Below are 18,559 nucleotides of genomic sequence, written 5' to 3'. Positions count from 1 at the left end.
CGACTGTCTACATTTGGTGATAATACCTTTCTGTGTGTGGTAATTTAGTAGAATGCGATAAAGGCGATGATCATGTGAGATATTGTTCTTGGAAACGAAAACATTGTGCCGTTAATGAGTGGGCTTGTCAGAAAAGTGAGCTCTACTTCTGACTGAATGTGTTTGGATCACTAGTTAGAAAGCCTTCCAAAGGAATCTATTCAGGTAAATGGCTGTGGGTGCAAGGGACGGATTTGTGTTGTGATTGTTGATTGCCGTCAAACATGACTGGGATGTGTGTGGCTTGACGAGATCGGGTAGGTGAACGAGAAACATTTGATTTGGGTTGTGGGCTCCGTTCAGACAGATCCTTTGGTTGCACTGACGCTGCAGTGGGTAAGGAAAAGCATTGTGTTGTCATCCAGCTTAACTCTCTCGGTTATCCTTTTCTTTAAAAATACATCAGCAAGTCTCAGACGTAGGCGTGAGATGAGACTGTCGTAGGTAGGTGTGCACGGCATGAGACTGGTTTGGTAAATGCTATATGTTGAAAGACGTCTGAAGTTGCATGTCATTGCTTTTCATTTCGTTTGCGAGAACGTTTGCACGATGTTTGAGTGTGTGAGAAAAGAATTCGCTTGTAAATATGAAGGCCATTTGAAACAGTCGAAGGACAGATTACTCTGAAATGTCTGTGCTCTTCCGGCACTTTTCGTGTGTGTGGGCCGACCTTTCTTCTTTGCTGCAGATTGTGTGTATTTTGTTTGCAATCTGTACTTATTAATGCTGGAAAGGGTCTCTATGGGTTGGTTGAGATGCCCTACATCTCGCATTGTCGCTTAAAAGAAGGGAAGACGATTGATGTCGGGTCTTGAAACGCTATACAAGACACTGGTGATGTTACCAAGCGGAAACTGCTGGCATCGACAATGGAGCCACGTCATTGTATATAGTGGCAACATAAGTAATGACATCACAGACAGAATACGTCAACAATCAGCTGACGTCATAGACAAAGGGACTGTGGGCAGTGAAGTGGGCCCCAGGGTATGCTGCGTTTGGGATGTACCACAAAAGCAGGTTTTGATCTTACATTAACGGAATTAGACAGAGGTAAGTCTGGGGCTACATTCTTTCATGCGAAACCATTTCCTTCAACATTCAACAAGGCCATTACTGTGCGCACACTTGCAACGTCTGTCTACATTTGGTGATAATACCTTTCTGTGTGTGGTAATTTAGTAGAATGCGATAAAGGCGATGATCATGTGAGATATTGTTCTTGGAAACGAAAACATTGTGCCGTGAATGAGTGGGCTTGTCAGAAAAGTGAGCTCTACTTCTGACTGAATGTGTTTGGATCACTAGTTAGAAAGCCTTCCAAAGGAATCTATTCAGGTAAATGGCTGTGGGTGCAAGGGACGGATTTGTGTTGTGATTGTTGATTGCCGTCAAACATGACTGGGATGTGTGTGGCTTGACGAGATCGGGTAGGTGAACGAGAAACATTTGATTTGGGTTGTGGGCTCCGTTCAGACAGATCCTTTGGTTGCACTGACGCTGCAGTGGGTAAGGAAAAGCATTGTGTTGTCATCCAGCTTAGCTCTCTCGCTTATCCTTTTCTTTAAAAATACATCAGCAAGTCTCAGACGTAGGCATGAGATGAGACTGTCGTAGGTAGGTGTGCACGGCATGAGACTGGTTTGGTAAATGCTATATGTTGAAAGACGTCTGAAGTTGCATGTCATTGCTTTTCATTTCGTTTGCGAGAACGTTTGCACGATGTTTGAGAGTGTGAGAAAAGAATTCGCTTGTAAATATGAAGGCCATTTGAAACAGTCGAAGGACAGATTACTCTGAAATGTCTGTGCTCTTCCGGCTCTTTTCGTGTGTGTGGGCCGACCTTTCTTCTTTGCTGCAGATTGTGTGGATCTTAGTTGCAATCTGTACTTAGTATTGCTGGAAATGTTTTTATGGGTTGGTTCAGATGCCCTGCATATCGCATTGTCGCTTAAAAGAAGGGAAGACGATTGCCAAAGAGATATAGGGTCTTGAAACGCTATGGAACACATTGCTGATGTTGCCAAGCGGAAATTGCTGGCGTCGACAATGGAGCCACGTCATTGTATATTGTGGCAACATAAGTAATGACATCACAGACAGAATACGTCAACAATCAGCTGACGTCATAGACAAAGGGACTGTGGGCAGTGAAGTGGGCCGCAGGGTATGCTGCGTTTGGGATGTACCACAAAAGCAGGTTTTGATCTTACATTAACGGAATTAGACAGAGGTAAGTCTGGGGCTACAGTCTTTGATGCGAAACCGTTTCCTTCAACATTCAACAAGGCCATTACTGTGCGCACACTTGCAACGACTGTCTACATTTGGTGAATATACCTTTCTGTGTGTGGTAATTTAGTAGAATGCGATAAAGGCGATGATCATGTGAGATATTGTTCTTGGAAACGAAAACATTGTGCTGTGAATGAGTGGGCTTGTCAGAAAGGTGAGCTCTACTTCTGACTGAATGTGTTTGGATCACTAGTTAGAAAGCCTTCCAAAGGAATCTATTCAGGTAAATGGCTGTGGGTGCAAGGGACGGATTTGTGTTGTGATTGTTGATTGCCGTCAAACATGACTGGGATGTGTGTGGCTTGACGAGGTCGGGTAGGTGAACGAGAAACATTTGATTTGGGTTGTGGGCTCCGTTCAGACAGATCCTTTGGTTGCACTGACGCTGCAGTGGGTAAGGAAAAGCATTGTGTTGTCATCCAGCTTAGCTCTCTCGGTTATCCTTTTCTTTAAAAATACATCATCAAGTCTCAGACGTAGGCGTGAGATGAGACTGTCGTAGGTAGGTGTGCACGGCATGAGACTGGTTTGGTGCCATTAGTAAATGCTGTGTGTTGAAGGAGGTCTGAAGTTGCATGTCATTGCTTTTCATTTCGTTTGCACGATGTTTGAGAGTGTGAGAAAAGAATTCGCTTGTGAATATGAAGGCCATTTGAAACAGTCGAAGGACAGATTACTCTGAAATGTCTGTGCTCTTCAGGCACTTTTCGTGTGTGTGGGTCGACCTTCCTTCTTTGCTGCAGATTGTGTGGATTTTGTTTCCAATCTGTACTTAGTAATGCTGGAAAGTATCTTTATGGGTTGGTTGAGATGCCCTACATATCGCATTGTCGCTTAAAATAAGGAAAGACGATTGCCAAATAAATATAGGGTCTTGAAACGCTATAGAACACACTAGTGATGTTACCAAGCGGAAATTGCTGGCGTCGACAATGGAGCCACGTCATTGTATATTGTGGCAACATAAGTAATGACATCACAGACAGAATACGTCAACAATCAGCTGACGTCATAGACAGAGGGACTGTGGGCAGTGAAGTGGGCCGCAGGGTATGCTGCGTTTGGGATGTACCACAAAAGCAGGTTTTGATCTTACATTAACGGAATTAGGCAGAGGTAAGTCTGGGGCTACATTCTTTGATGCGAAACCATTTCCTTCAACATTCAACAAGGCCATTACTGTGCGCACACTTGCAACGACTGTCTACATTTGGTGAATATACCTTTCTGTGTGTGGTAATTTAGTAGAATGCGATAAAGGCGATGATCAAGTGGGCTATTGTTTTTGGAAACGCAAACATTGTGCCGTGAATGAGTGGGCTTGTCATTAAGGGGGAACGAGGGTGGTAAGCTCGGTGATCAGACATGTTCCTTCTGGTCGGGCGGTCAAGAGTCTCCATGTTTTGTTTTGTCCAATCACCTACTCCAGAGGAATAGCAAAGTATTGGTGTTTCGAACATTCTGCTGTGAACTCTGAACAGATTTTCTTTATGTGAGATTAATACGCTGCCCGACGTTTATCTTGAATCTGGTCATTCCAAGCTTATCTCGTACTTGCATCCAAGATAGCTGTAGGCCTGATCTTCCTTAAGATGCTCAATAACTCCTCCCACTTGTAACGTGACCGATCTATCAGTACTTACCTTGACATGTTTCAAATGAAGAGTATTTCCTTTATCGAGTCCAAATGCCATGCCAGCATGATTAGAAAAGGACTCGATTAGGAGAACTGTTCTTTCAATTTGGTATCTCCTTTGGCAAGGAGCTCGGTGTCATCCATGTGGAGAAGATGAGCAGGAGGTTTTTGAGTATCTGTGCTGGTGAGGTTCGGGATGGTAACCCTTCTCCATACTGAGCAGAAAACTCAAAGGATGTAAAGACAGGCAAAAAAGAAAAGAACTGAAGGATTTCCCCTGAAATATTCGCCTTCTGATTGGAATAGATTCCGACGTCTGCACCTTTAACTCATTAATGACTTGAGTAAAGGGAGGTCAATACACTGAAGAGAGATCAGAATCATTCTGTGAGGGACACGACTTTTGGTAGTCAATCCAGTACATGGACAGGCTGCGGTGATACGTGTTAGTCTCTTCCAAAATCCTTTTCTGTACAAGAAGTTGATCCTTGCACTCCCAACATCCCCTCCTTGCCCTCTTCTGCTGACTGTATAGCGTGTCATTGGAAGAGCAGTAATATGACACAAGGTTTGTAACACACCCTAGGAATAATATTTATTGTGTATTCAAACATGTGATGTGGCGGAAGTTTTTGGAATCAGTTATGCCTCTTTTTTAAGGAAGGAGTACTGTGCGGCCTTTGCAGAACCATGGAGGAACATCACATGTGTCCACAAGAGATTTAAACAGTGAAGTAACTATCTGTTTACACATGGGAACAGTTTCCAGTACCGGTTTCGAATGCAAGCCGAACGCATGAGATTTTTAAGCCGTATGTGCATGGCATTGTCCCAATTCAGCTTAAGCGACGTAGCATTGATACATGGATTATCGGGTCACCCTGTCGCCTCCGCACACTCATGTGGTGTGGATATTAGACATTTACCAAGATATTCTTGGCCGGCTTCTGTGTCTTCACCTTGGAAGTCCTTCAGTCCTATCTCCAGTAAGGCTGGTTTGTGTACCGAAGGAAGGCTGACTTGGCTGCGGAAGTGAAATATTAAATTCTTCTTAGCTGTTGGTAACCTTGTGGAAAATCAAGCTTCGGGGGTTCAGTCCGCACTATGTGATGTACGTTTCATTAGTACATCATTAGTTGTTGTTGTTTTGTTTTGTTTTTAATTGCAGTAGTAGCAGTAGCAGTAGTTGCAGTAGTAGTAGTAGTAGTGGTGGTGGTGGTGGTGGTGGTGGTAGTGGTAGTAGTAGTAGTAGTAGTAGTATGTTATTGTGGCATCTTTCTTACATCTAAATTTGTTTATCTTCAGATTGTTGTGAGAAATTCGGAATTTGCAGTATGCACGAATTAGGTATTTGTTTTTCAATTCAGTGATATACGGTTCCAAGTGAAGGTTATATTTGAATTGTGAATAGTGTTTTAGAAAGGTTGAGCTGCAAACATCATTATGCCAAGTCTGGCAGGCTATATCTTTGATGCGTTGTTCGAAGGTTAGGATGAATAATTGTACATCGCCAACGCCTTGGTTTAGCCATACATGTGAAAACCCGTTTCTGAATAAAATAGATCTCACACTTGACACCCAATTAATTTTGCCCAAATCGTCAAACACTTTGAGCATCTTATAACACTGTATGGGATAACACTGTGGATTCATGTGTAACAGTCTGGACCAAAACTTAATTACTTTGATCTGGCTGAAGACATACATTGGATAACGTCCAAGTTCACCGAGGATGGCCTTGTTGGATGCAAATTTTCCAGTTCTGAGAAATCTTTTAAAATACATCATCTGAATCCTTTCAATTGAATCTGAATACTTGTGTCCCCAAATTTCAGCTCCATAGAGTACTATCTTCGTGTCAAATTTCATCCGTACCGTAGAGTATGTTATTTCCTGGCTTTTCCTAAAGATTCTAAACAACGAAAGACAGGCTTTGTTTGCTTGTTGTGCAAGGGTTTCACACGGTTTTGTCCATATTAATCTTGATGAAAACACAATCCCAAGATATTTATAGTAAGTAACAACCTCCATTGGCTGATTACCGAAGAACCATCTCTCCGATTTTGTCAGAATTCCGCCATTTCGAAATAACGATGATATTTGACTTTTTTAAGTTCAACTCCATTTTAAACAGAATGACTCCAGGATCCTTAGTTGTCGTTGCAGACCAATAACACTCATGGCAAAAAGGACGATGTCGTCGGCAAACATTAGTAGCAGTAGATCTCGTATATCCTGTGTAACGAACACTCCACTGTTACAAGACCTGTACAGTTCAGTGTCAAATTCATTAATAAACAGAATAAAGAGTACGGGACTTAAGACACATCCTTGCCTTGCCTTAGTAGTAGTAGTAGTAGTAGTAGTAGTAGTAGTAGTAGTAGTAGTAGTAGTAGTAGTAGTAGTAGTAGTAGTTTCATTTAATCGTGGGCGCGGTGGGATAGCTTTATGGCTTTTATTAAAGCGTTCGCTCGTCAAGCCTAAGTCCCAGGTTCGATTCCTATCATATGTGTGAAGCCCGTTTCTGGCGTCCCTCGTCGTCATATTGCTGGAAAATGTCTTAAAGCGACGCAAAAGTAAACCCACACTCAGTCATTTTTATCGCAACGCTTAGAATTCAGTTTACGGGTAACGTTAATTGATTAAAGGATATTTTTTTTATTATTTTCAAATTTCATCTGATAGACATAAGACCAGAATTGGTGGATTTGGCGAAACTAGTCCGTCGATCTTCGGAGCGATATCGGCGTACACTGAGAGACGGATTCTAGTCGGATGCGACATAAAATATTAGATAGATCTAGAGTGACTTCCCTTGGACGTAATAGTCCAGCACGATATTTTTGCTTCGGGCTTTGCAATGCGCTTGTGTTGTATCTTATGCGTGTATTTGAATCAAAATATGATAATATGAATATTTTAGGTAATATATATAAATATTATTTGTTCTCATTCAGTGACAATACAAATACTTACGAATGTTTTTGCAGGGGACATCATTCATGTCTACACCCCGGATGTTCCCTTTCAGCCGAGCGGCCATTGACGCGAGGTTTGTTGTTTGAGTGTTCACCAGCATCGATGCGCATCGTCACATGTGTTTATTCAGTTACTCAAATAAACTAATCGTACTTTTCCCAAGACACCCTTTCATTCATTTAGATGTTTATTTTTGAAATGATAAACTGTTTACACATTGAAATAGGCACGTAAACATCGCATGGTAAACACGTCGTAAACACATCCAGGTCGGTGAAAATTACTTGATATGGTTTCCATGATTTGATTCGTTGTAGTCATTACTTCGACTTAAATGTGGCAAACTGTACTGATGGGCCAATCTCTGAACATTTACATACAGTACGCTGCCTTCGAAGGGGTGTCAGTATTAGCGATTTAGTCTTGAACGAGCATAATTTCGACTATGCTGTTGTACCCATGTGTGTTTGTTGTTACATACCCGTAAAGGCGAGCTATTTTCCTTTAGCAGTACGTTTTGCATATGCTAATTCTCATCGAGTCTTCATATTCTCCAAGCTGAAGATGAACAAATAGCTTTGTCATTGATGCAGGTTTTATATTTTATGTCGATTCCTATTTACAGGTTTGTTTCCTTTTCCATCACATTCTAAACACATTCCCAGACCATAGGAAGTTACCACGTTGAAATTGTTTACTGTTACATTTATGTGTATCTCAAGAAAATCTGCATATGTCGTTTCAGGACGCTCCTCAGACTTCCACCATGAAGTTCAACAAGATGGTAACCTCCTCACGGAGGAAGAACCGCAAGAGGCACTTCAACGCCCCCTCACACATCAGGCGCAAGATCATGAGCTCAGCTCTTTCAAAGGAACTGCGTCAAAAATACAATGTTAGAAGTATGCCCATTAGGAAGGACGATGAAGTGCAGGTGTGGATTACTGGATATAAACATTTTCAAACTTATAGAAATAATGGTGAATTACAAGTAATGAGGGAATAGGGTCTTTTTTGTACAATTGTGTTAATAATGGTAAATTACAATGATATAGGGATTGAGTTTGAGGTAGTGCTCTGTTAAATGTGTTTCCAATTAATGTTAATATTCTAGAGTCAGAACTAATTGATATTAACCAGGTTTTCCAAATATTGACTAGCTATTGATGTTTACTTTTTCAGGTTGTCCGAGGCCACTATAAAGGTCAGCAGGTTGGAAAAGTTGTCCAGGTGTACAGAAAGAAGTATGTTATATACATTGAGAGGATACAAAGAGAGAAGGCCAATGGTGCCACAGTCCATGTTGGCATCCATCCTTCAAAGGTTTGTAATCGAACCAACACACTATAAATCTTTTGCAGGATTTGCTGATGTTTAGAAGATGAAGATTTTTTCCAGTTTTTTTTTTTTGGTCCTGCATTGTTGACTTTACACTGCAAAATGTACTTTAAAATCTGAAAACAAATGTTAGAATTGAAGACAGTAGCTTTATTAAAGGGTGCCGGATAACCATTTTTATTCCAGGCTGTTTGGTTCCCAAGAACACAAGGCATGAATGGGCCTTTTTCATGGGAATTCCTTTTAAATCATTCCGATGAGGGACAGGCTATATAATAACAGAACAGAGTTTGACAACATAAATGTTTTAGTTTAGAAGCCAGTTTGCTTGTATTTGTAACAGATAGCATTGATAGATTACAAAAATAGTTTATTGTGGGAGCTGGTACAATTATGACATTTCTCGAGCAAAGTACTAATCTCCCTTACTGTATGACAATTGACTCCCCAATTCATGCACTGAACGTGCTTTGTTTAGTCAGCACTAACTTCATTCACAGAAGTAACTGTTGGCAACCATGCTACTATTCATAATTTGGAAAGATGTTAGTTTCTTCAGTGGGATTAGGCTCAGTAAATCCTTCTTCAAACCTTGTGGTTTTTACGTTAAAAAAAATCCATCAAAGGTCCTGTCCAACATGTTTATGAACAAAAGGGAAAAACAATTATTATATTCATACACGATCAGTCACTTACATTAGCATTCCTAAACTGTCATTCAAGTCAGATTTTGTTGAGCTCTCAACCAATCAGTATCAGATATCAGTCTGTTGTACTAGAATAATAGCGTTAAATTTTGTTTCCTCAAAGTTTTTCATAATATTAGAAACTTGTAAGGTCTAAGTTGTAAAGTTCTGAGTAGCCCCATATTCGGCTGCTTTCTTGCTGACATTACAAGTTAGCATGCTGTAGCACGTGGACATGGGAAGAGTAAATGTTTGGTAAGCAGAGAACTGTTTTCCTAGACAGGTTCACTTTACCAACCATACTACAGGTGTTTCACTACTTTTTACCAGCACCTTGAGTGGAAGGTGAATATTGGAATGCATGCTGTCGAGCATAATTTTCAGAACATAACGTAATATTTCTGAATAAATGTCTCTTTTGCAACAAGTTTGAGTTAAATGCATAGGGCAGCCTCCACAATCATGTGTTCTTTGTGATTGCTCAGTTTAGGGCTGGAAGTTGCAAGATTGACCAAACAAATGGGTCTTTAGCTATTCAGGGGTTCAAAAATATTTTGGAAAACCACTTGCCACAGGGCAAGTGACTTCAAGAAATTAACTTGTCCGGACTAATTTTTAACTTTTATGACACAATGCGTGATGTTAATGATCTACTGGTCTATTTATATAAGAGTGATAATTTCACTCTCAACCACCTTTACTTTATAATTACTGCAAATTTTAATAGTTTCGTTATGAGCAGATATGAAATAAAATCCAAGATTATTTGCAGTTTGAAACCATAAGTGGAAATTACTTAGTAGTCCACGGACAAGTAAGATGCCCTAAATTAAAACTGACTTGTCCCCAGCTTCGGGCGATTGGACCTTTGAACCTCTGCTATTATATGAAAAGAATGAGACAGTGGAGCAGTTTTCACATTTCGCTGCTGCCCTGAAAGATGTTTTTCCTGAAAGTAGATTTCAGTTATTGAACAGAGGATATGTTGATCTTGAGTGTTGATCTTGACACATTAGACACAAAGGTGTTGACTGTTTGAGCATTTATGGCCCTCCAGGATTTACTCTTTGTGAACATGGTGTAGTAAAGTGTACAGTGAAATGCATAACATGGTGAAACCCTATTTCTTTCATTGTGTGTCTTGTCTTTTGGCAAGTGGCATTAGAGAAACTGATGATCATAAAGTTGTGTAGCTGGAGATATCCTTACCAATAGGATAGGTCCTTTACCAACCTCATGACATCTTTAGTCATTTGAAGTTTTCTTTGTCAATATTCCTTCCATATGCCTTTGTATAAATTTGTGAATACATTCAACTGCCTTATGTGGTGGTATGGTGTGTGGAATCCTATGAGGTTTTATTTTAAAAAAGCCTTAGCATTTGTATCAAAGATACTTGTTTTTTCCCTGGAATTTACTTCACCCTTCCCCTTCTTTATGATTTCGACCTGTGAAGGTCTCGGGGTAGAATTGGCCTTCAGCAACCAATGCTTGCCATAAAAGGCAACTATGCTTGTCGTAAGAGGCGACTAACAGGATCTGGTGGTCAGACTTGCTGACTTGGTTGACACATGTCATCGGTTCCCAATTGCGCAGATTGATGCTCATGTTGTTGATCACTGGATTGTCTGGTCCAGATCCGATTATTTACAGACTGCCGCCATATAGCTAGAATATTGCTCAGTGTGGTGTAAAACTAAACTCGCCCACTTTATGATTTCACTTCTCTTAAAAAACACATTTCTAATTTTCTCAATGGTAGGTGAACGGTGATGAAGTTGTTTTCTGTCAGTGTCACTTCTGCTGGTGTATTGTTGCTCATTTAAGGTGATTTAACATGTTCATATTAGTTGCTGAATAAGATGTGAGGATCTTGCAATAATTTACGAATTAAGAATAAATTCATTAAATTATCCACAGAAACGCTGTTTGTGTCAATTTCTCAGTGAGGTTTTTGTTTGTGAAGTGGGACCAAATGGTGATGTAGACCGCGGGTTTAAGCATTTCTAGGCCCACCAGGATCTGCTGTTGTGAACATACCATACTAAAGTGTAACATGGAATGCAATACTTATTGGAACCCTTTCTCTTTTATTGTGTTTCTCGTCTCTTATGGCGAGCGGCTGCAAGGAAAGGGGAGATAATAAGTTTGTGTAGCTGGAGATCATCCTTACCCATAGGATAGGTCCATTACCAACCTAACGACATCCCCAGTGATTACAATTTTAGTTGTCATTATTTCGACCATTCCCTCTGTAGACTTTGAGTAAATCCAGTGTACATTGAACTGGCTTGAGAGTTGTGGTGTCTGAGTTATGAGTCAGCTGGTGATAATGAAGTCTTATCTGTGCATGAACTATATGAATCATACAGTGTGTCTGCTGGTGTCATTACTGTGTAATGTCATGGAGGATACTATTGTTATTTGTCACAGTGGTTATTGTTGTTAGGTTTGGTCCTCTCAGACTCAAATTTTACAGTTTGTGTGTTGTTTCTTTTTCTGTATGAGATGTTTTATTTTATTGGTAGGTCATCTGATTCTATTATGGTTTAACTGTTTTGTATGGAATGCCAGGCTAGAAGATTTATCTTTACCTGAAGGCTGAGTTCGTGATTCATGTTTAAAACCCTCCTTGATATCTGTCTCACTTGTAAAAAGTGGCCTCAGAGAAACAGGAGATTATAAGGTTGTGAAGCTGGAGATACTCAGTCCCAGGATTTGGTCCATCCTAACCAAAAGCTTGTTCATTATACAGTCGACCCGTGAAGGTCCCGGGGTAGAATAGGCCTTCAGCAACCCATGCTTGCCATAAAAGGTGACTATGCTTGTCGTAAGAGGCGACTAACGGGATCGGGTAGTCAGGCTCGCTGACTTGGTTGACACATGTCATCGGTTCCCCATTGCGCAGATCGATGCTCATGTTGTTGATCACTGGATTGTCTGGTCCAGACTCGATTATTTACAGACCGTCGCCATATAGCTGGAATATTGCTAAGTGCGACGTAAAACTAAACTCACTCACTCACTCATTATACAGTCATTAAACTTCAGGTGATATTGTTGTATGGGTAAATATATATAGATACACGTGAAGGCCCTAAATCATTAAATGCAAACCATCTTAGATCAGCCATGCTGTATTTGTTCAAAGGACTGTAGTTGTACAACCTGAGTGCAGTTCCTTAAACTTCTTAAAGATAAACATCAATTCAAAATGATACTGATGTGGAAGACAGGGGGATATCTAGATGGGACTGAAGCATGTTAATGTTATCCCATGGAAATAATAGCGTCCTTGATGTTAACCTAGTAATTTCTGAGCCATGAGTGACAACCCATATTCGGCTGCTTTCTTGCCGACATTACAAGTTAGCATGCTGTAGCACGTGGACATGGGAAGAGTAAGTGTTTGGTAAGCAGAGAACTGTTTTCCTAGACAGGTTCACTTTACCAACCATACTACAGGTGTTTCACTACTTTATACCAGCACCTTGAAGTGGAAGGTGAATATTGGAATGTGTACTACCAGCTGTGATTAATTTTTGGAACATAGCATGGTATTTCTGAATGTTTCTTTGCAACAAACTGGACGTAAGCTTGAAATGCGTTACAAGATTTCTCGTTCAGCTTCATGTATGATGGTGACAAATTTTCACATCAACTATCAATAATATATGCATTTATAGAGCACAGCAACTCATAATCATGATGCATTCTGTGTTCTGGCAGAATTCGAGGCTGGAAGTTGTAGGATTGATTAAAGAAGTGTTAAGCTGTGATTTGAAATTAAGTTTAGGTACCTGTCACAGTTCCATTTGTATGACATCTTTTGAGAGAAGGATGTTGATCTCATGAGTGGATCTTGCCATGTCAGACAAAATCTAATTTAGATAGTGTTTGAGCATTTTGGGCCCTCTTGTATCACCAGTGTGTGGAAGTCAAGTATAATGTGAAATGAAATATTCGCTGAAACCGTTCTCATCTCTTATGGCGAGTGGTTTCCATGAAATTAGAAAGGATGTTTGTGTAGCTGGAGAATCATCCTTACTCATAGGATAGGTCCATTACCAACTAACTACATCCCCAATGATTACAGTTTTCGTTGTCCACAGTCCTACCATTCCTTTCATCATTTGTGTTGATCCCTGAATACATTAAACTGCCTTGGTTTGCAGTAATATGTATGATAGTAATGTCAAATTGGCTGTATTCTATGCTTGAACTGGGTGCATCATGATTGGTGTCATAACAGTGTAATGCTGTATGGAATTGAATGAACAATGGCATTTAGGGCATCAACGCTTGTCCTGGCGATCCTGCTAATCATCCTCAATAGATGTGTTCATGTCATCTGTAAAAACGACCTTGTACAAGCCTTCAAAATCAATGGTACTTTACGTACCATGTTGATATCCAGTCCTGAATGAAGCCCATGAGAGCAAACATGATTCCCATATTTGTAATGCAACATTCCAGAAAATTTAAGGTAACCTTATATCCAGTAAAATCTGTCAACACCGGCATAAAATCTCGGCGTCAATCCAGCACTTTGTTGGTGTAGTACCACAGGACGAATCTTATGGATAACAATTCTAATTTCTAATTTTGCTTTAGATTGAACCCATTTCTTTATTTGTGGCACCTCGTCCTTTTTGACAAGTGGCCTCCAAGAAAGGGGAGATAATAAGTTTGTGTAGCTGGAGATCATCCTTACCCATAGGATAGGTCCATTACCAACCTAACGACACAACTCGAATATGAATTTACTGTTCCTATAGTTGTGTAAACATATGGTTTATTACTTAGTATACTGTCTGTTTTAGGTGGTGCTGGTCAAGCTGAAGATGGACAAGGATAGGAAACGCATTCTGGAGCGTAAGGCTCGCTCTCGGCAACAAGCTATGGCCGACAAAGGCAAGCACACGGAAGAAACCATCATGGAGTCTTAAAAATAAATGCTTGATGTGTATTTATTATGTTTGTTTTCATGTCCAACTACATAAATTCAGAATGATCTGAAATGGTTTCTTTGTACTCTGTATTAATGAAGGAGGTAGATGTGTTCAGTATTCCAGTCAAGTGTTCCCATACATCATGGTGACATGCTGGAGTCCTTAAGGGACAATAACCAGAAACCCATAAGCATTTTTATGCTGACATCATCCCTATTATCATTCTTCATCAGGGTAAAATGGGAGTGAAACCCATGGTCATGGTGTACAAGAGGCACCAGCTTGTGAATGCAATCTCTTATGAGAAGAAACATTTCTCATGTCAGAATAGAAAACCAGTTATTTATGCCACACACAAAAGATACATTGTATTTTATTTGTTTATTTACAAGTAATGTGATTACTGGTATGTACAGCAACAGTTACCAAAGATGCAGATTCAACAAAAGTATCTAGTTGCATTACAATGAAATCAATGGCCTCTGCCTGTCCATTATTAAGGTACAATTATTTAGTAAATCTTTTCCCTCTGCCAAGTAATACATCATGGTTATGTCATGAAGGACAAGCATGATTGTGCTAGAGAATACTTCTGTACAATCTGTTTTCTGCAGAAGATTAACTTCACAGTTCCAATTCAGGTAAATACAGTTCTTCTATAAACAGCAGCTATATGTGTATATATAAATATGACATCATTAAAGGCGTGCTGGGATACTCACACGTTAAATGGTCAGGTATCATAATCAGCTATTTGACATTACACAATTTTTAATATTAAAAGAAAAGAATAGCCCACAAAATAGAAACAATATATTTATCAATACTATGTTTCAAGGTGTGCAAAATAACATGGACAACGGACAAGTCATGAGCACAAACCAAATAATCAATGACCAGTTGAGAAAAGACTGAATTCATTTAATGCCGCTTAGAAATGTGTTGGCTATATTACATGTCAGGTTCATGTTGAGGATAGATAAGTGCTGGGAGTGTCATACCTTTACCAGTTCATCAAACCCATACACAGGGGTTTGGTTCTGGCTAACACTAACACAGTTGAGGCAAACCAGCTTTTGTACTAATGATCATGGGTTTAAAGCAAGGCCAGGGCATGCAACTCTGTACAGAACATGGTCTTATGCCAGTAAAAGCATTGATCTAGCAAAACATGACACCAATAGTCTTCATAACCAAGCGTGTTACTGATGAAATGGTTATTCAGAAGGGAATTTCAGCGCCCTCAGTAACTGACTCAATGCTGAATCACTGACAGATCCTGGAGAATAAAGAAGCACTGGTCCAGAACTTCTGGGGGAAAGAGACAGCAGTTCTGTTCATAAGAGGGTGCATGACCACCATGTGCTCTGTTCTTCACTGCATGTTGCTTTAGAGCAGAAACAATGAACCTTTGGATCATAGCAGGAGGATTATTGTGTTCATGAAATAATAAACATGATTGAATTCACCATACAAGGATTCCCAGGCAAAAGATGGGATAATCCAATTTACATGTAAAGCAAATGCAACAATCGATCCGCTGTTATTAATGCGGAAAATAGGACTTTTTTTTTATTTTACTGACAAGTTTATTAAGATTTATAATTAGACTGAATCAAAACAGGCATGACCAAACATTTTGCTTCATGTATACTTCTAGTCAATATGACTGCAGTTGACTGTCACATGGACAATGTGAAAGAAAACTAAGGATTACAGAAACCTGTACTTGTATGGACCCATATGTCTTAACATGCTGCTGGATATGACTTCGTAACTGAGCTGGCAACAAAATGGCACATCTGCAGAATGAACTGTAACATTATCTTAGTGTAAAAACATGAAGTAAGTGTGTGCAAACCTTGAGAAGTCAAAGAAATACTGACTGAGCTGTGTGCTGATGATAATGTTTCAGTCACAATGAACAAGGTCCAAGAATTTCAAAACTGGGACCTGGCAACTCCAGTATGCAAATCTTGGCTTCAAACTCAAGCTCACTTTCTTTTTCTTGTCTTCAAGGAAAAGGCTGACTAACAATACTGACTTCAAGCAGAAGCAGGAGAACCAGAGTCAGTGGTACTCCATGTTCTTTTCATCATAGTTTTATTACTACCAACAATATGAACAGAGGCGGCTACAGAATGCCACATCAGATACAGTAAGAAACATCATTTGTCAGATCTTGAAACGTCACCATCTCAATTTGAACCTCTCAATCATAATCAGTTAGAGCTACCTTCCACAAACATGGACTGCGGACATAACAAACAAACATTAAACATTTCTTTTCCATCTGATAAAGCTGAAAAGTAACAATCATTTTGGGATGAAAATTGACAGGAATCTCTATCTTGTAAATATTTCATATCATTCTGAACAAATAAACACACCAACATAATACAATAATGAAACACAGAAACTGCAGTCAAATATACTGTAGTATGTCACTTTGAAACCACTCTCCAACTAAACATGAGTAGCATGAAGTCATATCCACAGAAATAATACACAATATACAGAAGAATATACAGTCGATTTCTACCATTACATGGATGGAAGGAACGTGTGGCACAACCAGGTGTAGCACTAAGTGTCAAGTAATACAGACAATATTACTCTATGCTATGGGAACGATGAATGAAATTTGAAAATGCAACCAATTCAATGACAAGATAATTGCCGTCATCACTGTATGGATCAGAATCAGATGGCTTTTATTCTAGGATTAAGTTAGGTTGGCTGTCAGTATGAATACTTTTCAATAGGAAGCATTGAACAAATTGTTTTAAAATTCCTTTGGTAATTGAGCCAGTTAACTATTAAATGGTATTAGGATTATTTCAGTGCACAAGCAATAAATCTGAACATATTATTTTTATGCAAAAAATGAAAAATCAATGGACAAAGTAACAAAATTGGACCAAAGATTCTTTGAGACTGAACAATGAGCAAAATCAGTGGAAATGGGGACAAAATGAAACTGGATGCAAATAAATATATTTGTGTGTACAAAAATGTGCGCATGCATTGTGTGGAAATGATTTATCTGCCTGTACAGGGACACGGATATGTAAAAGCAAGTGATCAACCTGGTCAGACATCAAACATGAAACCAAACAATACACATGGCTCCATTTGTTTCATGTCACTGTTTACAAATTATTCAACTGTACAGTTGATGAAAACAACAAGACGTACCATCACCCAAAACTAACCTTCAACACGCAAATCCCGAATAATAGATATAATTACTTTATCAACGATCATAGACAAGCCGAAGAGATAACAACATTGTTTACTACTGGTGTAACAACAGGATTTACTTGCACAATTCAATATGGATTGTTGTCACTCTATTTTCAGAAGTCTGATAGCGACAAGAAGTTTAACAGGGGTTCATGGCTTATGAAGGGCACATACTAGTTTAATGCTGATTACATGGGTCAAGTTAGGACCTTGGCTTATCTATGAGATCGGCTTATCTATGGTCATACATGCATTTATAATGATTTTGCTACCAGCAGACTATCCCAATCCACCAACAATAATTGGTAACCTATGTACCCAAAACATTAGTGTTGTCTACTATACAGATTAAACAAGGAAACACAACTTCTCACTAGAGACTCACCTGTTACAGAAGTAGACTGGTTAGTAGGATAATAGTTGATAAATGCATTATACAGGTACATTGGTTAGGTTGGTAGGTAGTTGACATTCGTTACTAAGTAAATAGTTCACATATTGCACAATTTAACAACACATCAAACAAAGATGATAATATCACAAAAAAGTGATTAATACAGATAGGAAGTACACAATATTCCTGCTTTGACTTCAGAACAACTAATTGCCACCACAATGTATCACTAACTTATCCTCGTGGACAACCAGATTCTTTAATTCAACTGCCATGTGGTAGGGTTAAAATTGGATATGAAGACATTTGTAGGTAGTTTACCTGGCAAGTTTTAGATCTAACCAGCCATATGGTCTGGCTGAAAATTTGGGGAGTTTCATACCCAGCATATTCATGATCAAAACTCTGACAAGAGCTATCAAGTGTCTCAACTCAAACAACTTAAACAATCTTGAAAAGGAGTAATCTCTTGCTTGATGTTAATACTAATTTCATTTTATGAACTGACTTCACTCAGAAGTATAAACATTTATAAACAGATGTACATACCCTTTACTTCAATATTTCAAAGTGGTTGTAATGTTTTGAACTCAGTGCATGCTTTAGTCACCAATGATATTAACAACTTCACACTCCTTACTTAATCATTAACACAAAAAGCATAAAAAATGTAGAAAAGAGTAAAAAATAGTGGTATTGCTCAGTGCAGAAGTGTAGTATGAGCCCTCAGACAATAGGGTAAGAGAAGGAAGCTGTGTTTTTTGCTGTACATTTGTTTCTTGACACAAACTAAAACATGTGCCATGGAATCACTTGCAATTTATTGGTAAAGGATTAAATTTTCAAAGTTGTTTCAGCAAAACATGCTATTTGAATCTCACAGAAATACAAATTTTATAACTATGAAATAGTATCCAGTTGTATTTGCCTGAAGCTCTTTGTACCGCAAAGAAATATTGAACTGTTTATGAGTTATGCTCTAGAAAAACATTGT

General features: G+C 39.1%; 1 protein-coding gene across 1 annotated transcript; it reads left to right on the top strand.

Annotated features, from left to right (window-relative positions):
- The first annotated feature begins 6,974 nt into the window (after positions 1-6,974).
- LOC137264824 (large ribosomal subunit protein uL24-like) lies at positions 6,975-13,942 on the top strand. Its single transcript, XM_067800157.1, has 4 exons — positions 6,975-7,022; positions 7,695-7,883; positions 8,132-8,272; positions 13,797-13,942. Exons 2-4 carry the CDS (start codon positions 7,716-7,718, stop codon positions 13,920-13,922), a joined length of 435 nt encoding a protein of 144 aa, XP_067656258.1. The 5' UTR covers positions 6,975-7,022; positions 7,695-7,715; the 3' UTR covers positions 13,923-13,942.
- The last annotated feature ends 4,617 nt before the right edge of the window (positions 13,943-18,559 follow it).

The sequence above is a fragment of the Haliotis asinina genome, chromosome 15 (assembly GCF_037392515.1).
Source record: "Haliotis asinina isolate JCU_RB_2024 chromosome 15, JCU_Hal_asi_v2, whole genome shotgun sequence".
Classification (NCBI taxonomy): Eukaryota; Metazoa; Mollusca; class Gastropoda; order Lepetellida; family Haliotidae; genus Haliotis; species Haliotis asinina.
Note: the sequence above shows the minus strand (reverse complement) of the source record. Positions and strands in the feature narration are given on the sequence as shown.

Excerpts from the sequence above, each read along its gene's own strand:
- LOC137264824 (XM_067800157.1), top strand. The coding sequence starts at position 7,716 with ATGAAGTTCAACAAGATGGTAACCTCCTCACGGAGGAAGAACCGCAAG. Across the intron at positions 7,884-8,131 it reads GGAAGGACGATGAAGTGCAG|GTTGTCCGAGGCCACTATAA; the intron begins GTGTGGATTACT and ends TTACTTTTTCAG. Across the intron at positions 8,273-13,796 it reads TTGGCATCCATCCTTCAAAG|GTGGTGCTGGTCAAGCTGAA; the intron begins GTTTGTAATCGA and ends TGTCTGTTTTAG.